This window comes from Lingula anatina, chromosome 3 (assembly GCF_051362555.1).
Source record: "Lingula anatina isolate TDL-2025a chromosome 3, LinAna3.0, whole genome shotgun sequence".
Lineage (NCBI taxonomy): Eukaryota > Metazoa > Brachiopoda > Lingulata > Lingulida > Lingulidae > Lingula > Lingula anatina.
The window spans coordinates 7,556,057-7,580,096 of NC_141769.1; the positions used below are offsets into that span (position 1 = coordinate 7,556,057).

Here is a 24,040-nt window from a genome sequence, read left to right on the forward strand (position 1 = left end):
TGGGTTTACTGAATGATTGACCAATCAAGTTGAAGCTACTTTTACCATTTGGAAATTTAAAGTATGTCTGCACATGCGTGGATGTACTCAAGTGCACAAACCCCGGTACCACAGGCAATGAAGGGGCAGTCGAAGGGGTGGTCTTATTGCGTGTCGGCTTCTTTCTATTTAAACTCTTTTAAAAAATCATAAGAGTGCTCCTTAACACTTCAATTTTCTTCTATCAGTTACACTAGAGGAAAAGTAATTTTCCATTTTTTCGAATGAGAACAGAACATTTGTATTGTTTTTATGTATTTACATGTGTGAATCTACCCCACTACTTGAACCCCAGGGGCCACCATTCTTACTATGATCTGTTGATAACGCAACATTGATTACTACTAGGGCCGACTGTCCTACAAATCGAGCCTTTTCGTAACCCGCATGTGACAAGTATAGCTACTGTACAGTAACAGGATATTTATTGCAGGTCCAGAAAAAAATAGAAAAATATGAATCAGAAAGCAGAACAGTTACAGAGCCGTGATTCTACGTTCGAGAACCTCCAGGATATGTTTAAAGGGAGTGTTGAACCTGAAGTGATACACATGGTCCTCTCGGAGTATGAATGGAATGGTAGGGTTCATTATTTGTGTAGCTTTGACTAATTGTTGTACCAATACTCTAATTTGATATGCTCAGTACTATAGATACCCTTAATAATAATTATTTACTAATTTAGTAACAGACGCTTTAAGTTAAAACACCTGTTATTAAAATATAACATATTTTTGATGGTCAAGCTACATGTACCTAGACCATCATTTCTCCAAACAAATTCCAGCATAATAATATTTCTCTTCCTTCCCCCCCCCCCCCCTTTGGTCAAGCTGCCAGGACCATCAGTTCTCCAAATAAATTCCAAGGCAATGATGTGTCTCTATCCCTCAATCCCCCCCCCCCGAAACAAATATGTTTAAGTTACAAAGCATGTCCAGTTGCTGTTCTTCTCACCTCTGTACAGCTAGGTGAGCACAATTAAGGTACAGGAAAAACTGAGAAAATTTGAATTAGTTTTTATCTTCAGACCACCCCTGTCACTCACACGCACTGGTAGTGACTCATAACCTTCAAAAGACAATTGGTCATTCGTTGCTCACTCTCAGATAGCCAAAATGTACCCTCTATTATCAGTTTGGCAAATATTACAGGGAAAATGTGAAAAAGCCACCCTGTTATTTTTGGCCAGATGGAAGCAATTAAATCTACATGCAGATGGCATAGTATTGCTCTGTAGGGAGCTACTACAGCAGATGCCTCAGTTGACTTCAATCTGTAGTAACAAGCTATTCAGAAGGGACTATTTTTATCTGTCACAAAAGAGCAAGTGATTAAAGTGCACACAACCTAGGTATTGAAACAGGTAGACATGAAAAAATTCCTCAAGCAGACAGAATTTGCAAAAAGTGTAATTCTGGGGAAATAGAAGATGAAATCCATTTCCTTGTGTCGTGCCCTCTTTATACAGATCTCCTATATGATCTTTATTCAGTGTACAAAAAACAAGATAGTAACTTTGAGCATCTTACCAGAATGGATAAATTTATAACACTAATGACTGGTAAGAAGAATGAACAGATGATTGCTCTTGCCAAATATTTATGGTTAGCCTTTCAAAAAAAGGGACTGTGCTGCACCCATTACCAACAAGTGTACTGGCTGTTGAGTAGGTAAAGCCACTTGGGCTCTGCCAATTATGTTTTGTATTTTTCTTACATATAGTCGTATCATTTCACTACTTGATATAATTCATACTTATTTATAAGTGCATTCCTATTGTACATTTTCATCTACACATGTAGATGCATACAATACAATGAATAAAGAAAGAATATTAAATTCAGAGCAATTAACAGTCTTGATTGCTGTCAAGGGGACTTTGCTTGGGTCAGATAAGTGGCAGTGCCTAAGCAGATATGCAAACATTTGCCAACCATGTAATCAACCTAGAGATTTCAGCACAGGGTCAGAGATAGTAAAATGACTTTCTATTTGTCTAAAGGCATACCTGTGAATACCCTGTGAAAAGTCAATCTGTGGCCCTGGTAGAGGGTAGCCAAAATGGCAGTTCTTAATGTCTTGAAACCCCTTGCCTACAAAAAATATTTTCCCTGTTGAAGATCAGTGGTAACTATCCCAACATTGGATTATTGTATTGTGTAAGTTTATCTTGGCATGAAACATTTTGTTACAACCAATGATGACAATACCCATCCTAGAATATGTCGGCAAAATTTTTTGAAGGCCATCTGTTCATTTAAAGATCTTGGACCAATATGGCAGGTACAATATATATCAGTGGTAAAAATTTAAAAATTCCATTGGCCTTGAAAAATTCATCAGAAGACTATGTTTTGACAAGAAATCAGTTTCAGATCAGTCAAATTTTTTTGGGGTGGCAAACAAAGCAACAAAAAGGGGTGTTTTAACTTCTAAAGTGTTTTTTATTGTACTTAGGCCACACTTTTTTATTTTTATGGATGACATCCTCTGGGGACCCGAAATCTGTGCCAGAGGGCGAGAAAAAAAAAAAAAAAACGTCCCAAAAAAAAAATACTGCCTTAGTAAAGGAATGCTGTCAGTACACAGCTGGAAACACAAATTTATCACAGAAACGCGTATCAAACTAACAATATGTCTTTATCTATGCTCTCAAAATATTAAAGCATTGTGAATACTTCACAGAAATGTTTAAAAATCATGCAAAGATATGCTTAATACTACCAAATCCATTAAAGGTCATTTCAGTCAAAGCTGTTTTGTCTACTTCGACTCGCACGAAGCAGCCAAACTGTCGGGTAGCCTGTCCGACCTTCAGCACACCAAATACCTTGACGCCTTTGTCGACCTTGTTTTCGCTACAAAAAAAAAAAAAAAAACTGGTACGTGCTGCTTTGGACAGAATGTCACTGAAAATTTCCAGGCAACAATCGCCAGCCTTTTGTATAATTGTAGAAAGGTGATATATCCATGCCCAATATCAATGGCATACCAATCCAAAACGACGGCCCCCGTCCCCTTTATGACTTTAATTGTCGTGTAATTTGACAGCAATCCTAGAGATGACTTTGACAGTGTAGTGCCAGGGGCAGGTAGAACCGGCTGGATAGCTCAGGCGGTAGAGCACTCGCCCTGTTAGCGAGAGGTCCCGGGTTCGATTCCTGGTCTGGTCGGTGATTTTTCTGCACTCACCCCAAATCGCTACAGTGGTGGCAGCGGTGTTGCGAGATAGGGCTCACAGCTTTCGGCATTTGGGGGGGAGGAGTGTAGTGCCAAGGGCAGGTAGAACCGGCCGGATAGCTCAGGCGGTAGAGCAGTCGCCCTGTTAGCGAGAGGTCCCGGGTTCGATTCCTGGTCTGGTCGGTGATTTTTCTGCACTCACCCCAAATCGCTACAACAGCAAAGCCGCCACATTTCCACATGGCAATAATATGCATGTGCAGAAAACTCATTTTCTGGCAAATTCAATAACGGCGTTTGCGACAACCGACTTCGTTGGGGGTGATTTTTTTTTTTTTTTTTTTTTGGAGAGCGGTGCGCGCGCAGGACGCAGGAAGTCATCCATAAAAATTAAAAAGTGTGGCCTTATATTAAAATATAATTGCTCACAGAGCAAAGTCAATGACTTGCAAATTATTAATAAATAATAAGTACTTTAAAATCGTAGAAACTTTAAAAAGCTCTTGATTAATATATTCAGTTTGTTCAGTTTATTCAGTTTGTTCATCAAATATTGTGAGAGCTGTATCTTATACCCCGTTCACACTACAGTTGCCAAAATGCGCATTTCTATAATTCGGATTTTTCGTAAGGAATCCAATTCGGTATTGCGTTCACACTTGCTAAGCGAATCCGAATCCCACGTTGAAAATTTCAGGTTAAACTTCCTGTTTTGAACACTCGGGCATGCGCCGCACAGGAAATCTTAAAATATCAACAAAAATTTGTGACGACAAATGCAACTCAAAAGACATTCCAGCATTCTTGAGAAGTATAAGGTGGCAAAATAAGTTTGTTTCCTCATGTTGTAGTGAGTGGTGACCGCCAAATACGTTTGGTGCAATCGCTAAAGTAATAAACCAGCGTTCATAGATACCCGCACTTATCTGCACACATGCGCAGTAAGATCTGTACAGGTGTCGATTCCGGTAAGTTATCCGGATCGCACTTAGAAATCCACCTCGCTTGCAGGATTTTGAAAATGCGCATTTTCAAAATCCTCTTGCGTTCACACTACTGCATTTATTCGAATTGTGACCTAATTCGCAACTTATCCGGATAACTGAGCGTAGTGTGAACGGGGTATTAATTGTTTCGGCACATTTGATTACTTTGCTTTCTAATGAATACTGTGGGGCATAATGCTTTCTGGATTCCATATACTGCATTTTATTAAAGACTGTTGACTTAGGATGCTGGCCTGGTAATCAGGTGATTTCATATGGGGTGTGCTGTGTCTATAATACCTTTGGACTTGATATTTGTGTTTATTATTTGTACAAGGGACAGAAGTTTAATCACCTGCAAAGGATGCAACATATGTGGGCATATCTCTCTAGGCTTTTTTTTTTTTAAGATACAAGGTGACAAAATCTTTAGCCATGTGACATAAAAAAAACTGTGACATTGAAAGTTATTGAAGAGTTCAATAAGACACTTCATTTCTCAATTTTGTGGTCCCTGCTCATTCCTCTTTTCAAGTTATCTGGTTAAGATATTTTTGTTGGAGTGACCTCACTCACCTGAAAAGAGCAGGTTTAATGGTTAAATCAAAGTGACAGTCATCTTTAAGTTATTGCAAATTCATCTGAGACCTCCAGAGAACATCAGTTATTCAGATACTAAGAGGTACTAATTTTAAACTAAAGGATGATTAAGTTTGCTTCTTTCATTATTTTAGGGTCCCGACTGAAATGTTTTGCCTTATCATCAACCATTTTGACAGCCAATTGATTTGCACTTTGACTTCTATGCTGTGATTTATTATGCCTAGATATAATTGCCCTTTCTAGTGTGCAGCTTTTTATTGCTCATAATATAATGATTTCCCAACCGTATATTTGGGAATTAGAATACAGTTTAGAATTTTTATGTGTTAATTTATTTAATATGTAGACACAGTATATACATTTACCTGGAAGAGTGGCAAAAGTGACATATATACCTCCAAATATTTTTCCATAACTGTAATTATTTTTCATGTCATTCACAAATTTGGTAGGTACCTCAGTGAGAAATAAGCATTGTTTATGGCACATTCAAAAGTGACTCTCGGCATGCTGACAGGGTGCATATCAGATATGGCGTTTTTTTTTTTTTTTTTTTGTGTGTGTGTGTGTGTGATTTCCTATGCAAAAAGCATATCTACAGAAATGCAAAACAGGTGGTTTGATGTGGAAAACTTTTAGCAAGAAGTTAAATATAGAAAAGGTTTCAAAGGCCACTCACATGTGTAGTAAACATTTTATAGGTGGATACGGACCCATCAGTAAGCAGGTACAATCTGTCTTATAATTATAGTAGCTAATTGACAGTTGATCTGTTATTACTACTATAATTTATTTTTATTCAATAATAATTGTTGTCAAGGAAAAAGGTTCATTAATCATTGGAAATAAAATAATAATAAGGTTATTGGGCACAAGGTAGATTTCTTCTCACTGTTAACTTTTGGACAACCTAATCAGAAGCCATATCACAGTGAATGTTGTCACTGACTGACTGCAATGTTGTCACTGACTGACTGCAATGTGGAATGGATTGTTGTCCTAATAAACATGATGTCTTTTAGTGACAAATAGGTTCAAGGCCCAGTCACTATAAAAATACTACATTCTACTCTATTGTAGGCTCTTGTGATTTCATCAACTTCACCAAGTTTCAGATAATTTTGCAGATCAGTAGCTAACTATTATCACTAAGAGTGCATTCCCAGAGATCGATCCATCTGGATCGACCTAACTCCCTGAGGGTTCACGTTAAATTGCTGTCAACCAAGCGCGCACGGCAGTTAATTACACCTTTTAGTAGACAGGACAGACATTTAAGCCAGTTAAGCTGACACCAATCTAGTGAGACTCCCCAGGGGGATAGATCGATCTAAATGTTTATGGGAATGGGATCTTACAGTGATGAATAGTGCACTTATCAATGTTGTAATCCTTACTAGTTTATGTCAGCTGGTGAGTTTGGTTTGACCATTACATATACCTTTGCTCACCTGTTTAATCCTGAGATATATTTTTTCTCCAAAAGTTTAATTTGATCTTCTCCATTACACCTTTGTCGACAGCTGAAGTGTCTCTGCTATTCAAATAAGTGAATTAGTTGCCCAGTCAGAAAGGAAAAGTCAACGTATTGGCAATACAGCAATTTGTGTGATGTTCATGCACAGATCATTATTTTGTCTTTTTCTTATGTCAAATTTTCTTGGTCAAAAATCTGTCAACATCAGGTAACCGTATATAATATTTCAGTATTAGCAAGTGGATATTTACATGGCGTTACAGTTAAAATTGTATGCTAAATGGAGATGTCAAAACTTGCATTGGCCTTGACTGTGCATCCATATTTCATGGCCATATGATACAGTTATGGTGGCTTTGCTGTAAAAATATCTTGCTGGCAATTTTCAATAACTGCTTGGATCAATTTATTTATAATGATAATATATGTATGTAGTCTATATGTACACACGTGGCCATCTGTTTGAGCCTGCCTCTTTTAGGATTATCTATTTATTATTATTATTATTATTATTTTTTTTTTTTTTGGGGGGGGGGAGGGGGAGAGAGAGAGAGAATTGCTGAATTTTCATAGATTCTGCATCCATTATATGACTGCCCTGTAAATTATCTATATTTTAGCCATCAGAGAGTGGTAGGTGAGGGATGCATTGCACTTTGCAGATCTATAAGCTCAGAGGGTATGGATGTCGTGAAGGAGTTGCACAATTGGCAAATGTATATAATACATGTACTATAAATATTTACTAGTACCTTTGCCTAGGAGGCTATGTTTTCATCTCATAGTCTCTTTGCCTCTTTGTCACCAGCCTAACTCAAAAACTTATGAATGATTTTGATTGACTTTCAGGATAGGTGATAAATGGGCTGACTTTACATTTGTTAGATTTTGGTCGTGATATATGATCCATGAATTTTTTATAGGATACTTCACCATTGCGACTTAGGGCCAATTTCGCTGACCCCTAAATCAGGAAAGGTGCTAATAGGTCACTGTGCAATGAATGTGCTTTCAACCACCAATCTTATTGATCAATTTATCAACTGTGCTAAGTCCTTGACGAAGGTCCAACTTGAGTGGACAAAATTTGACTGGAAACACGGAGTTAACAACTGAACCGCTTTTTATTGTAGCATTGTCCCATTATCATCCTTATAAATATACGGCTGGTGGTACATGTGTGGGGACCACCCCCATCTCTCAGTGCCTCTATTTCATACAGGATGAATACTCTAATTTTCTCATTTTATTTAACCAAAGCAAATTATCTTTCGATATTTGGAAGTAATTTTTATATGCTATCCTTGGTAGGCTTAATATGGTCGGCTAAATGCGAGTTATTTATGTCATTAGGTTCATATGCCCTAGATATAAATTGCATGCTGATTATCAGGCAGCTATCATGTGCCACTACTGCTACACTGTAATGTGTTCCAAGGGTTTGCATGTACTGAAGTAAACCACAAAAAATCAATAAGTGGATGTTTATTACTTTCCAATGCTATTTCTGCTTGGTATAGTGCTTTTTGAATTATTGGTGAGAAATACTACTCTCTCGTGTGTATTGCACATTTTAGAAATCAGCCAAATCTTTTAAATATTGCAAATTTACTGCATCATCTGTGTACCTAGTAGAGCTAAGTAAGCTTAAAAAATTTTCACCTTATATCAGGGGCTCATAACTCTATGACGAAAACATTTACACCAAAATGTTGGCACAGGATTGAAGACCATACACTTGTCTTCACCTATGCCAATTTTATATTACTGGTGATCTATCTATCTATCTATCTTTTTTTGATGGATTTTAATTATATTTTGTCAGCACAAATGTAGATGCATTATTGAATAATAACAGAGAGGAAAAACCTCATTTTCAGTATCTGGATGATCATTCACCCTAACAGTATCCTGAAACATTAACTGAGGAAGTCTGCTTGTAAAAGCAATTATTACACACAGTGTCCAGTGTTTAAATGATCAGTATCTTGATTCCTTAAGGAACAGGCTTTGTCCCATGACAACATTAACATACATAGTGTTCAGGATGTTACTCACACAAAGACCTGATGTGGTTTTGTCTTTGGCTTTTATTATTATTATTATTTAATCAATTGTTTATAGCAGTCACTACCCTCTGTAAGTGAATCTAAGAAAGCAATTGTGTGACAGCACATTTTCGTGAATGAAGTCACTGCACATGCTAAGGAAAGGAAAGAGAGAAAAGTCTGATAGATATGGAGATTTTGTCTGAATCGAAGAGATATGTCCCTAAATCAGGAGAGTCCCAACAAGATCAGGAGTGTTGAGGGGTTTGGATTGTCAAAAGTTGATTGTATAACCACTGTAATACATAGTCGTAACCCAATTGACTTCTCCTGGTGGGAAGTTTTCTTAGTGAGAACTGGTGCAGTGTTAGGCCACTGTAGATAAGACTTTATAATCCAAGGAGCATTTACTAGGACTAGTAAACAGACAGATGCATCTATTCCTGTCAGTCTACATTGCATCACTAGAAAACCAAAGCAGTTCATGGGTTACCAGCTATCGCACCATCATTAAGTCAGTCTGAAATGGGTCTGAGAAGAGGACAGTCTAAAAAGATATACCACTGTGCCAAAGACTGCTTAATTACTAGTATGTCATTCATGCCTGTAGCCAGCAATTTCATTTTTTTTTTTTTGTGTGTGTGTGTGTGTGTGTGGGTGTGTGTGTGTGTGTGAAAAAGTGGACTTTTTAACTATAATGGCACAGGAAATTTTGACACAAAAGACACATTTTTCAAACCAAAATGACAGTGTATTATAACCCTTCCCGCCCCCCCCCCCCCCGCCCCCTTGCCTCCAGGCCCTAATTAATTGATATGTCTGACTGATACATGTATCTTAATACAGTATAGACCTTAATACAGTATAGAATCAGTCTGACTTCCTAGTTATGTCTGAATTGGCCTTTATATATATATATATATATATAGGTTAGATCTAGGCTTATCAATAGAACAAGAATAATGCGGAACAGATGTTATTAAGTATGTATCTCCCATTGAATGGCCTTAGTGTATCAGTCGGGTTCAAATGATCTAGTATTCATCTGTGTCTGCGTGATTTGCCATGGAGGTTGTGTAAGTAACATCTTTATGTACTTTATTTGATTTGACAGAGGTGAAGTAATTTTATTTTTGTGTTGAATATGAGTTTGAGTGACATGTATAACAAAGGTAGTGACAAAATTTAATAATTGTGCTCCCAGGAACCCAAACAAAACTCAGTTATGATTAATGGGTTATTGCATATTTACTGTGCCATGTCATAACCATATGATTTTGTTTGTTCCAGTTGAGCAAGCTGTAGAGGCTCTCTTCAATTTGTCCAGCACAACCTCCACCCCACCAAAAATAGCAGCAGCCTCTCCATTTAGGATGATAGCACAGTCCTTACAAAACTCAGAAGAAAGTCAAAAATCACAGCAATTGGAAAATTTCGAAGAGCAAAGCCTTCAGAACCACTGTAAACAAATAACTTCCGGGGATTTTTACCAAGATGACAGCTGGTCAACCTCTGTGGTACCCTCAGAGGAGAGATCACATGGCAATTTAGACGAGTTGGATTCTTTTTTAAGCCCAGAGGGAGAGGTGTTGGCTTTTGACACATCGCCTGTGGGGATTAAGAGGGGACAGCAAATAGAATCTGATTTAGAAATGGACTGTATTGAAAGTGAGAAAAAACATTTACCATGTGGAGCACAACCAGGCTTGTCAAAAAATCTAGAATGTGTTGCAGGAACTAGGAAAAAAACTGAGGTCCAAGACCTTGAGTTTAAAAGAATTAAGGATAATGCAATGAGTGGCTCGTTTAATTGGGAGAAGGCCAAATTGGATTTTTATTCAAATAACATGCCAGGTAATGGTGGTGTTCAAAGAAGCAATTGTTCTGCTCATGTGCCTTCTTTCAAAAGACAAAATTCAAAAGATGATTCTTATTTGAATTTTCAAGAACCTGCTTTATCACGAATAAAAACTAATTACATTGATCATTACTTGTCTAATTATCCCCAAACTTTAGAGTCACTCGATTTGCACTGTACTTCTAAAGGCAGTCATGTGAATGGATATCATGCCAACGATGGAAACAATGACAGTTTGAGTCGTCTCCACGAAATTACAAACTCCAGTGGCAATGCTGCAGTGTTAATGGCACCTAGTCATGAGGATCAGTGCTCTTTTAATTTGGAACAGCAGAATTTAATAAGAGGCCATCATGAAGGGGATGTGACAGTTAAAGGGGGTTCAGATCTGCCATCATGTGATGTACATGCATTGAGCACAATGGGTGGATGCCACAAAGACAATGATGAAAGCAGACCAGGAATTCATAATGAGCAGGAGGGAGCTGCTAATAAATGTGAGGAAAGGTCAGAGTCAGGACAAGTAGCAGTTCCTGAAAGTGTGCCAACAGAACGGGATGTTTTTCATGATCCTCCAGCTGTTGGAAGGATACAGACTTTGTCATCTCTCTCCAAACAAGTGCTCAGTCACAGGGACCAGGTTGAGGGACAGCAAATATTGTCTGATCACAGGGAACAGGGCAAAGTACTGCCAGCTCATTCAAATCAGCTGCTAGGAAAACAGGATTGTGGTCAAAGGGAACAAATAGGAAATAATAGCGTGTTTTCCCCATTTGCAAAGGAATTTGTGCCATCTGGTCAATGGACAAAACCAATTTTCCAGGCACAAAATTTTCCAGGATTTGGCAATTCTGAAAACGTTGCTTTTCACGCAGGTTTTACTGTACCAAAATTCCAAATAAAAAGTGGAGAAGGTACTTTTCCACCAACCTCTCAACCTTCAAGAAATTGGGTCACTCCAAAAGGGGTCAGAGGTCGAGGTTTTTTCAAAGGTCAGGGTCAAGGACAAAATATGGACTCGAAAGTCACAAACTTTGCTGCAGTGGCAAGTAGGCCTGCAGCACCTGTACAAGTAAATAGAAAGAAATTCCATGAAAATGATCGCTCACCTTCCAGGCAACGCCCAGGTTATGCTGCGATTAGGAATACAATTGCAGAGCATCTGAAGCAAGGCAAAAAAGTGCTGATTATATTGAGAGGTCTATCTGGGAGTGGAAAGTCGACATTGGCAAGGTAGGTAACACTGGGGATTTTCAAGTTCGTAAGCAGAGTTTGTAAAAGTGTTGTTCAGGCAAGCAAGCCCTTTAGTTTGGTGGTGGGGAGATATGGGACTGGGAGGGCTGGCTTCTGGATCTTGCCACTGAAATTGCCCTGAAAAAATGCTAGATAGGTTTGTTTACTAGTAAGCATTTGAAGCCAAGGTTATGCCTTTCTTTAATTGGCAATCATCAGTTGCGAGATGGTTTTGACTGGTCAGATAATGTTCAGATATGGAAATATGAGGTTTGCTCAACCTAGTTAGTGTTACAGAATTTGTGCACCTGTCAGAAATCTAAATGGTTGTACCCAAGTTTGTTTTTCAAGTTTGATAGGAATTTTATAAAGCAGAAAATTTTTTGGCACTTACTAGCCAACAATTTTATTTATCTATTTATTTACTTATTTCATTTTATTTATTTATATTTTATAATATATTCAATACCAACCCAGACAGCACACTGGCTTCTTAAACTCCTTAATGTTTACATCACCTGACAAGAAGTATTATCATGCCACAAATCTTCACAATTATAGACTCATAGTAATATCATATGTCATATAGATAAATCATTGATATAAATTATGTACATCATGACAGTTTAAAGGTCAACAACAATATCTACATGGATGCATTTGAACTTTGGGCTTATACAAATATGGGACCTTATTTCTTATTTATATTAAAATAACATTGTATTTTATACTGATAACAGTGTTTTAAATTTTTCTTCCGACAATACAACTGATTTAACAAACTAATATTACTTTTAACCAGGAGAAATTCTGGTTGATTCTTTTTCCTTTGTCATGTGAAAGAAGGAAGTATAGCTATTTCTTTTTGTTTCTCTTTCCTTTTTTACATAAGGGAGACATTCATGATAAAAAACCAAATTATATTTATGAAAATGGCCAATTATGGTTTGAGAAATTTATAACAAGTATTTTCAGTTACAAAACTGTTAAAATAGTACCAGTAAATTGAAATAAAGCTTTATTTCAACAGTGAATGTTTTTATATTCATGGCTTGTTTTAAAAACAAAATTTTGCCAGTTAAAATGATAATGACCTACATTGTGTTGTTAAGTAGATAAGGAAATAGGAAATAAAGACACCTGTTGTTAGCCAAGTGTCAGTACAGGCTGATGCAATATATCTGACACACAGTTTAAAGGCACTTAATATTCTGATAACCACAACAATCTGATTCAACAATCTGATATATATACATATATATATTAAGTGCTAGTGTGTCTTTGATATTATGGATTCTTCAGTAAAAGCTGATACAGCAGCTATTTATTAGGGCATATTATGATACTGCATGTATGCATTAAATTGCCAATACAGCATACTCGTACTAGTAGGCATTAAATTTTGAGTAGTGATGCAGGACAAATCTGTAAACCTTTGAGTGACTTACCTTTGTGACTGACAACAGAGGGGGTTGGGGGTGTATCATGATGTCCTTGTTATCCTCCCCTCCCTGTGCAGAGAGACTGAAACCCCATTGTTCATCAGACCCTAAGATACCTGTCTGGAGAACAGTTTCACAAAATACCTCTAGGTCAGAACTGGTCTAAATTTTGGTTTACTACTACCTCATTTCATGATAAATTCATGGTAATCAACTTAAAAGGATTATATATATAATTATTAATTGCTGGTGTAAAACATTCCCCACATGTTTTTTTAAAGGAATCAGGCAAGTGTTTCATTTGATTGGAACACTTCTAATTGATCTTCTTTGAAAGTAGACTTAAACTTCTGTCTAAAAGATTAGATGTATTTTGGAGTAATAATTATCTTGTGACACAGACCCCTGTTATAACCTTGGAGAAGTGAATTCTTTTTAAAGCTTACCTTAAGCAAGTAGCACAAACAAACACACAAACATGCACTGAGCTCAAACGTATTATTACAAATGATGATATACAAAAATTACATGGTAAGTTTCAATTGTTTTTAACAGTGCTTTAATTAAAATGTTTCACCTTCATATTTCAGAGAGATTTGCTTTGAAGGAAAAATTTTGTCTTCAGACGACTACTTCCTTAAAAATGGGGTGTATGATTTCAAGATTGAAGAGCTCGGAGAAGCCCATATCAAAAACAAACTGCTGGGTTAGTTAAGACCTTTTTCACACTGATCAGTTTACTAAAGCAATGCAGTCTATACACTGATCAGTATACTAAAGCAATGCAGTCTATACACTGATCAGTATACTAAAGCAATGCAGTCTGTTCCAGTACATTAAGTTAGCACTCTTTGTGAAATGTTCCATATTTACTTGATCATTGCAATGGGCAAAAATTATCAAACTTTAAGGTGTAATTTTGCATAGTATAGAACAAAAGAGTAGCCTGCTTTTAAACTTTGTTGCTACCACTCAATAGGAATGTTCTGATTTTAAGAAATTTTGACTAAAGTTTATAAATTCAGTATCTGAAAAATTCCAAATTTTCCCCCCATTGAAACAAGTAATTACCATACCTAAAAGTGTTGTCACACAAGTAACTTAGCCCATAGCAAAATATTCTTTATTATAATGCATATTGGTGTCAAAATTTTTGTCAATTTTGCAAATAGAATTTCTCGTTAATGAGAATGTATTGTATTGTATTTTACTGCGTAGTATTTCACTACTTTTCAAATACACCATTTGATGTAATTCATTACTAGTACGTACTTGATATTACAAAAAATGTATTTGGATTTTTTTCCATTGGCTTTGTAGCAAAAGAAGCAATGGAAAAGGGACTCAACCCAGTGGTAATTGACAATACTAATTCAATGAGATGGGAGATGAAGGCTTATGTGGAATTGGTGAGTACATGGAAAGTGAAAATGTTTGCATAAGAAAATGGTTCATTTAAAATCTGTAAAATGGTGTTATTAATAAATGTTTGACCATGAAAAGGGGGGGGGGGGGGTCATGAGTCCAGTAGTGCATTGATCATTTATAATGAAAAATATACATACATATAAATAGAATGAAATATTACAGGTTTGAACAGTCTAGCTGGATTCTGTCCCATAACCAAGCAAATCATGTTTTGGGTTCAGCAATTCTCTGTGTGGTTCTAATACATACTTCAGATTGTGTGTAAAATCTCTAGATTTCAACAGCTTGAGCCTACAGTGCCCTCAGGGTTTTTGCCAGGTGTTAAGCAAGTTGAAAAAATTGATTTCCGTTGAGAAAGAAATTGGCTCCAAGAGTCATTGATCTGAAGTTTCTTTTTTTGCACCAAATCTTATTTTCCCCAAGAAAAGTAATTTTCCTACTCTTTTCACATTTAATAAGTAAGAGCTATATGGATCCATGATACATGTTCATTACATTTTAGACTACCTTGCTTTACTGACATGTCTGAAGGAAATATCGCCAACAGGCACTTTTATTTAAAGGTAGTGTGCATCCATTAAAAAAGTCCCAAGAGTCATTTTTGATCTTGAAAATCTTCTAATATACAACTTACGTCAAGTAATTGTGAACTGACATGCTACACAAAATTTCAAGTGACTGTGTCTAAAATTGTCATGCAAAGATACTCAAGAGTTCTTTGACCCTGATCTCAACAAAAACCCCAGAATGTATTCCCCTTTATATACTCTTAAGTTTTCATAAAATTCCAGCTATTTTTTTAAGTTATGAGCAGTTATGTAAAAAAAATGGTCTTGTCTCAGAATGTTAATGAAAAATATAAAATGGTGCAAAATCTGGATACAGACCCAGATAAAACCAGTTAACAAGTACTTTCCTCCATAGCCCATGTCAAATCATCCTACCTAAAATTAGGATGATCAATAAATAAAATATGGTCTGTAGCATGCAAAGAAGTAGACAAATCCACAAATAAACATACAAACAAGAGAATCAACATAACTTGTGAAAATATTTTTTCAATTAAGTTGATGAATAGCATTTGGGGGTAAACAAGATATTTAAACTTTTTTCAAAACCATATTTTCATTGGTCTAAATTGGACCATAATTTTACACACCTTCAATCACCAATATTTATATTCTTCATGTTAAGTAATATGAGGATTTTCTACATTTAGTGTCTCCAGTCTGAAACAGACTCAGCATTGCAAGCTTAATATGGTTTTCTGAATTTCAGAGGAACTTGTAATTAGAGAAATTTTGTTATAATAAATGCTGTTTCTGGATTTCCAACCATAAATTCAACATGTATTTTTAATGGCACAGACTAAACTGCTGAAATATTTATATTGCAGGCACAGAAATATGGGTATCATGTGGAGATCTTGGAACCCAACACGCCATGGAAGTTTAATGTGAAAGAATTAGCAAAGTAAGTACACCTCACACACACACACACACACACACACACACACACACACATATTGACTTGTCAAACCAGTGTTTTATTAACAGTAGCAGTAAATGATAAAAGTTATGAATAAGGAGTTGGATAGTTGAAGTATTTGAATTTAGTTAGTCATTACTGTGAGTTATGGCATCGTGAATTGTTTTTTTCGTAGAGATATATGCACGCTGTATGTTATAATGTATGTCAAATTGTTTGTATCTCCACAAGTTCTGCTGTTCTTTAAACTTTGTATACAGTATGGACTCAATTGGTTAGAACAGCATTTATGAATTATTTTCTACTAAAATTTAAATTTGAATGTTATTAAAACTCAAAGTGCTAATTCAGAATATTAGCTGGTTTTGTACTGTGTCAAAAGGTATATTTGGTGTGTCTGCAAATGATAAAAATTGACAAAGAAACAGAGTTGCCTTTAATTTCTAATTTGTGGTTTTCTTTATTTGGAACCTTTCAATTTCCCCTGTGTAATGCAGTAGTACTATGCATTTATTTGTGTTCTACTGCATCATCTTCTATATCTCTGACTTACAGAAGAAACACTCATGGTGTCCCCAAGGAAAGAATTCAGAGTATGTTACAGAGATATGAAAAGAACGTAACAGTGGAGTCTATTTTGGGGTCAAAGATGCCAGCCAAGATAACAGGGTGAGTTGTATGGAACAGTGGCCAGAGGACTTTGTCATAAAAGATACTAGGGAAAGAAAGAAATGTTTAAGTATTGAAATACACCAAATGTCAATTTTCTGTGCATATGTCTTTTTAAAAGCTCAAAAGGTTGTTTTCAGTTATAATTTTGTCTTATTTGTAGATAATGGTGTGCTTTTAGCAAAAGGCTTAGCTTAATAGTTTTACACCAAATGGAGCAACTGTAATTTCCATTCCATTGATATGATTTTATTCTCTGCAAATTGTTATTGAGAATCCTTTACATTACATGATTATATGTGCACATGAAATACTTCAATCATTTAAGCTGCAATGTTGATAATATATATATAATTCTAAGACCACACTGTAATCTTAATTCTGCATTTGTGAAAACTAAAAACTGTATTACACATCTGTACTAATTATTCAACCTTAATTTTCTTAACATAAAAACAGTGGAAGAATGTATCTGTCATATGACCTGGATATTAGTTGAAATTTTAATATAAAATGTCAAAAGTTAGAAGTTAATTGCATATTTGCCTTTGCAGGAAGCAACAGCAGTCTCCTAAAGCAAAGCCAGGCAAAGGTCATGGTCAGAGGCAAGGTCGAACCCGTGCAGCAGCCACAGGTTCTAAGGGCAACTCGACTGATACAGTAAAAACTACCAACCGGTCTGATAAGACAGCAGCAGCAGCTCAGGGAATAAACAAGGACAATGTTCCCCCAACAGAGTCAGGCAATAATGATCTTAAAATGCATGGGGATATATGTAGTATTGAAACTGACACAGATCTGGAGTCTGTTATTAATGCTGAACTGAATGAGGCTGACCATGTCAGTTCACTTTCATCTCATGAAAGTTTAACCCTAGAAGCTCCAAGAAAAGAAGACCCAAACAAGCTTGTTTTAGGGGAACTACAGGCAACTCCAAATGACCCAGATTTGATGGTCCAACAGGCAGTTTCAAATGACCCATACAATACATTACAAATCAAAACTCATGAATCAGATAAAACAGATCTCAGCGTGCAAGTGTTAGACGATAGAGATAGTTCTGTTGACTTAGATAAGGAGTTTGAAAGGTTTTTGGAGGCTGAATCTGCTGTAACAGATGAAAAAGTGAATTTAGACAAACGACTGGATCCTTCCAGTGCTACACTGGAGACGAATACTTCCACACAATCAGATAGTGCTGGCACTTGTATAACAACTACTACATATACTACTACTAACTCAGCTATAGAAGCTGCCTACTGGTCAACACCAACATCAAAAGAACAGTCCCCCTGTGAAGCTCCAGCACCTGACCCGCTATCTACAGGCCCTGGTACCAGCCAGGACCACAGCACAGTAAACTGGCACATGCCAAAGACTAGGAGAGAAAAACTGGAAGAACAGAAGAACATGAGACAGCTGCAACAAAAAAGTTCAGAAGTTGATGTGAGTAGTAATTCCCAGTCCCAGAATACTGTGGTACCATCAAGTGACAAAGAGTTGGAGATTCAGACCAGAGTGACCAATGGTGTCCAGTCAGAGGGCAGTTCAGTCGGCTCCACACCGTCCAGTCCAAGGTCCCAGAAACCCAAACGGATGCCCAGCAAGAAGAGGCTTGCTGCCAGATTGAATGCACCCAAGCTTGACTCGAACACCAAGCAACAACTTCTTCAGGGGCACTGGGTCCTTCCCAGCTTCGATACTTCCCAGATCCCCACTGATACACAGTTACCTGGTTTACAGAAACTTCAGCTGTCCCCAGACGCACTACAGCCTGGAGACACAAAACAACTAGATATGTTGAGTGCAGGCTCTCAGACCACTGCCCAGGACAAGGCCCTTCTGCAGAGGGTTAATTCAAACTTGGCCATTGGTCAAGAAATGGACGGTGTCCACATTATACGTGGAACTGCCAGAGTGATAGCTGTGTCAGACAGTGACTCTGGTAGTATGGACTCCAGAGAGAGCACACTTAGCAGGCAGTTACGACTTATGCTGGATAAAAGCAGCATGACGGAAGACGAAGAGGTGCCAGTGGCTGAGAGAGATGAGAAATCAAATCTGGCAAAGCTTCAGGTCTTATTTCCTACTGTTCCAGTGGAAGATTTGAGAGATTTGTTGGAGAAATGTGAACAGAATTTAGGCTGGGCGGTTAATATTTTACTGGACTCAAACAGGGAGTCCATAACTCTAACCCCCAAGGTCAACCCTGTTCCAACTCCCCCAGGGTTACCTAAACCACTCTCACTTGCTGAAATGTGCAGTGGATATTTAGACAAGAGAGCTGCTTTGAGTCAAGCCTCTGCTTGTGATGACTCCCCAGCAGAGGGGGTTGCTCTACAAACAAAAAGAGAAACCAACACCAAGGTTATAGGAGGTAGTTTTTCAAGCAGAGGGGCTCTTTCACTATCACAAGACAGGCTTGGCGAAGGATTTCCTCCTCTTGGTTCAAATTATGAAGAAGATTTTATCAGAGAGACATCTGTTTGTGACAACAGTGACAATAGTGATAGTGAGAGTGAAGAAAGTTTGGTAGATGAGGAAGACAGTGGACTGATCCTGAAACTGCCAAAATCTTTTGCTAGGAAACTGGAAGAAATGTTTGGAGTAGTAGGGGAGAAAATTGCAGGTAGGCTTAAAGAATGCATTTGACACAGTTAAATCTGAATCCTTCTTTTAGAGAACTAAATGAATCAAAGTTGAACCCAGGGATGTAAATGAAGTTGTTTTAGTCTGACTTTTCAAGTCTTTTTAGGGGTGTGGGCAAACTTTTTAACTTTTCTGGTCAAATATACAATTTCACTCCATTTTTCCCAGACATGGCATTTTTAGGTCTAAATTTAAGATATATACACAAAACATTCCATCTTAGGTTTGATAATTATTTCCTAACCATCAAATTTATTTTATTTTATTTATTCCTCCAGACACTCCAGCAGACTTAAAGGTGAGCCTCAGCTATGAGGTTGCCAAGAGTTTACATGACTGCTGGCTGAAGACACTGCAGAGAGCCATGTGGAATGAGACACAAGACATTGCACAAATGGAGAAAGAAGGTGAGCTCACATAATTACCTGATTTGTTATTGTGTGTGTGTGTGTGTGTGTGTGTGTGTGTGTGTGTGTGTGTGTGTGTACATGTTTGTGCAAGGAAGGTAGCTAGTAGCAGAAGTGATTGTGATCCCCCTTGTTTGTTATCTTTTTACATTCAACATTCTGATCACAAAGAAGGCTTCTATCAAATGTTTCAACTGCTCTACTATCCTTTTTATTTGTGATATTTTTTATTTTAAATTTATTTGCTTATTGCAAAGGAGAATGCAAGATGAATAGAACTACGCGTGTAACTTTTTTCAATTTTTTTTTTTTTTACAGATGAAGAATTAGCAAGACAATTGCAAGAGGCTGAAAACTCCAGATACAGCGGGGTACATCCAAATGTAGACTGGTTCTCCTTCCCAATAGATGGCAGTTCAGTCAAAGACAGGCTACTGAAAGGTGATTCTGACAGCATGGATGGGTCACAGAAGAAGAAAAAGCCGCGAAAGTCCCAGGCCCAGAGGAGAAAGCTGAAGGCCAAAGCCCTGCCTGTACAGCTGAGGGAAATAATGGACCAGCAGAAGGCACTGCAGGTTGAAAGAAATGTAAGGAATACTTATAGTCATTTGTATGGCCTGTTACCAGTGTATTTTTTATGAAGCAGCTTTCATTATATATATAGATAAGTTTTCACTGCCATTATAATTTTCTTTGATTGGCAAATATTTAACCTGGTAATATATTCCAAAGATGTAATTGCAACTTCTGTCTTTAATGAAAAAAGTTTTTCATGGTATCTTGATAGTATGATATTCTTGGCTTAGAGATTACTAAAGAACTGAAGTCATTCACAACATTTTTATCCACCTCCTGTGGACTTTGATCAAATGAATGGGGCACCTATTTCTACAGACGATGGGTTGAAATGCTGTATATAAGTCTTGTTATTTAGTCAAGATTAACTGTTTTATCAACTTCTCTTTTATTACTTTCACTTTATGACAGTATCACTTGATCAGTTAATAACATTTTCCAAATGATGTGTTATGTTTAAGCTTCATTTTGAAGATTATTCTCTATGATAACACAATTATTTGATTGCATCTAGTAATTATCTCCATTTTTTCTCATCTTTCAGCTCCATTTAGCAGAGAACAGTTCAGATAATAGTATAGCTACAAGGATCAAGCGTCAGCAGTTAGCTGAGATGTTCCCAAATATAGATGAGAAACCACTAGATGAGCTGTTTGCTGCTAAAAAGTAAGGAAAGACCCCATCCATGGCCTAGCTTCAGGAAAGAACTGTAGAACACAAGTTGGTCTTAACTTTTAGACCAGTTTTCTTAGTCTGCTTGGATCCAAAGTGGATGTATGTTTCTCTACTTGGTGGACCTGTTTTATCAAAAAAAAAAAAGATAAGGCTAATGATATAGACCAGTGGTTACTTGATTTTGGTTGACTTTGAACTATTATAAAATATGGAGATTAGTAATAAATGTTTTCATTAAAAAGTTACAGGTTACCATCATACAAACTGTAGATAACTTAGATCGAAATGAGCACTGGTTGATATTGTGTTCTTTTCATACTCTCCACTTGCCCTCTGAAACTTCCAGTCCCCAAATATCCTGTTATCACAGAAAATTAAGCAGAAGTGAGGCGATCGTGGAAAATAATGTATTCTTAGGTTTTGTGCCAAATATCAAAATTGTCATCTTTATGATACTCTTGTAAGAAATCTGCAGAGTGTAGTTTAAGGATATCTTTATGCAAGGGAAATTAAATCTAATACTGGACTTACAAAATGATAAACTTATAATCAAACATTGAGATCTTGACCACCAATATACTTTTGCCCTCTATGTGACACACTATCGGATGAACCAGAGCAATTCTTATGGCTTATTGAAGTCACATTTTCATCTTCACGTCATTTAGCACATTATTCAATTAATTGAACACTTGTGAATTGCAACAGTTTCTGCATTTTTGTTTTTGTAATCTCCCAATTTGTTCCCTTTCTTTCAAATTCATAATTTAAAAAAATTGTTTTAAGAAGGAAAAAAATTCATCAAGTCACTAGTGCATTCATTTATTCATTAGCTCATGTATTTAGATATAAAGTGGTCTATGGTCTTAACCAAAACCTCCCCTTGTGACCAACCAGTTTCTTGTCCTTTCAGCTATGAGCTGGGGCCAACCATAGAAGTAGTGAAAGAAGTCCAGGGGAGAACTGCGCCCCCTAGGGACGTGATGGCACCAGAAGCTTTGGCAGAGTATGAGAGATTGCTTATAGAGAGAGCTCAGCAGGAAAGTCTAGAAGACCAGGTTAGCCTCCTTTAATTGTTATGGTTTGTTGTTGAATATGCCACACATGTACACACGTGTGCGCTCTTACACTCATGCATGCATGCATACATACACACATTAGTTATTTGTAATTTCGTATTGAATGTTTTTATTATGCAAACTTATGCTTAAAATGTACCAGTGAAAAAAGTTTGTCATTGCTGCATAGAATGGTTGTCATGAAAAAAAAGCAACAGAACTGAAAAGACTTTTTCAAAACAAAATAAAATCTCCAATTAGTATCCAATATGGTATGAAGGCAGTTACGTAAATTATTGTTTGAAATTCAACCCCATGCTCAATTTCCCATTAATTTCAGCGTCAATTGGCCTCTAAGCACACAGAGGACTACCAGGACTATGAAACCCCGGAATACCAAGACTTCAGGGCAGAGGCAGACATGCACTATGCCCTAAGACAAGAGTGCTTTCAGAAAGCCCAAGAGGCCCACAGAAGGGGCATGCAGCAAGTGGCTGTGTATTATTCTCAGCAGGTATGAATGAGAGGCCCAGTTGGGGGTCAGTCTGCATGTAGATGGATATTTATGGGAGCAGGGACTTGTTTCACACAAAAAACTTTAGCAGAGAAATTGGTTTAAACTTAATCAACATTTATTTATTCTGCTTCATGAGAATTTTACAGTAGTCCATTTAGATGAGGGAAGTATTGGTCTGAAGCATAAGTCACCTTTTTTTATTTATTTATTTAATTGAACTACCTTTGATTTATTATGTGTCATAGAAGGCTGAAAGTTGGGTTTAAAATTCAAGAGATATTTCACATTTAAGTTATTTTCTACCCCACATTCAATATTGAAGGATATATTTTTGTTTTATTAACCATATCAAATGTAGTAATACTGTAGTCTCTCTCTTGTTAGGGTCATCTTCATACTCAGTATCTGAAGGAGGCTAACAGGAGAGCCTCTGAGAAGATCATAGAATACAAGTAAGTAAATGAACCTTTCCAGAACTAAAGTCTTTTGAACAGTAGTATAGAGTAACCTGGTTAATTATCCCATTGATTCTGAGTGCTGGCTTGCAGAACTTTACGTTACATTTGGTTAAAGTTTCATTGTATTAGATGTTATAAAAACAGCACGGTTTTTTAGCAATGCTGGCTTGCTGGACAAGGCATTAAATATCATAAAAAATATCAAGGTTTTCTAGGAATGCAGTCTTTCTGGAAAAAGTGTTAAATCTTGTAAAAATATCGCTGTTTCTAGGAATGCCAGCCTACTGGACAAGGTGTTAGGTCTTATAAAATTATCTCTGTTTTCTAGGAATGCTGGCTTGCAGGACAATGTGTTAGATCTCCATGGATTGCATGTACCTGAGGCTTTGGCTTTACTGGAGAGAGAGATGCAGACCAGGGAAGCAGGTCTGTGTTCACCAGTAGGCCTGTATCCACACAGACACTCTCACACACATGCTCATTTGCCTGAAAGATATAAAAAAAACTTTGTAGATCACAATGAACTGGATCATGTTTCAGAACAAAATGATACCTGTCTACTGGTACTTACATTTTACCCATCCAGTATCAGAGTGCCTCTTCCCTCCCCATCAACTTTTGAAAGCATTATATATCTGATTGGCTTAGAAATTAAGAGGTGTAGTGTTTTAATATTTGATGAGAGGGTATTGTGGCAGAGGCATGTCCATGGTGGAGAGCTGGATTTCCAGTGAGGGCGATGACATGTAACTTGGACATCTTAAAGTTTTTGCAGTCCTTACAAAGCCCAATTTTGGCCATTATTCAATTAATGCATTGGGACAATGGCTGGACCATCACTTGGTCTTTCATTTACGTTTTCTCTCAAAGAAAGATATTTCCTTGTCTGCCTGTTGATATTTGTGTGTGATGTAACTTTTTCATTGTTTCCAGAGTTAAGAGAAAAGCCAGATGCCAGAAAGTTTCACCTGTCCGTGATAACTGGGCGCGGCAAGCACAGCCAGGGAGGGTTAGCTAAGATAAGGCCTGCTGTCAAAGACTTATTTAAAAGAAAAAACTACAGGTAAGGGGACCTATTCCCAATGGTGTTTTCGTATAATTTTTACATCTATTATTTATGTTTACATGGGTCCATTTATGTATTGGATTATTTATTTATTTATTTATTTATTTATTTATTTATTTATTTACCAGTGGAATATGAAAAAAGCAGATATATGCATATGTTTTTTTTTTTTTTTTTTTT

General features: G+C 36.9%; 1 protein-coding gene across 2 annotated transcripts in view; it reads left to right on the forward strand.

Moving 5' to 3' along the window:
* Positions 1–115: 115 nt before the first annotated feature.
* Positions 116–24,040, forward strand: part of LOC106170333 (NEDD4-binding protein 2) — a 24,551-nt gene continuing 626 nt past the window's right edge. Inside the window, exons 1-15 of one of the 2 annotated variants that reach the window (XM_013550174.2) lie at positions 116–618; positions 9,627–11,427; positions 13,460–13,575; positions 14,190–14,278; positions 15,694–15,770; positions 16,341–16,454; positions 17,009–19,083; positions 19,382–19,510; positions 19,829–20,097; positions 20,631–20,752; positions 21,675–21,819; positions 22,160–22,333; positions 22,721–22,788; positions 23,123–23,220; positions 23,728–23,857. In XM_013550174.2, coding sequence (XP_013405628.2) covers positions 495–618; positions 9,627–11,427; positions 13,460–13,575; positions 14,190–14,278; positions 15,694–15,770; positions 16,341–16,454; positions 17,009–19,083; positions 19,382–19,510; positions 19,829–20,097; positions 20,631–20,752; positions 21,675–21,819; positions 22,160–22,333; positions 22,721–22,788; positions 23,123–23,220; positions 23,728–23,857 — 5,531 coding nt within the window. In that variant the 5' untranslated portion in view covers positions 116–494. Of the gene's footprint in view, positions 619–9,245; positions 9,413–9,626; positions 11,428–13,459; positions 13,576–14,189; positions 14,279–15,693; positions 15,771–16,340; positions 16,455–17,008; positions 19,084–19,381; positions 19,511–19,828; positions 20,098–20,630; positions 20,753–21,674; positions 21,820–22,159; positions 22,334–22,720; positions 22,789–23,122; positions 23,221–23,727; positions 23,858–24,040 lie in introns of those variants that run through there. The other variant, XM_013550175.2, reaches the window with a different exon arrangement.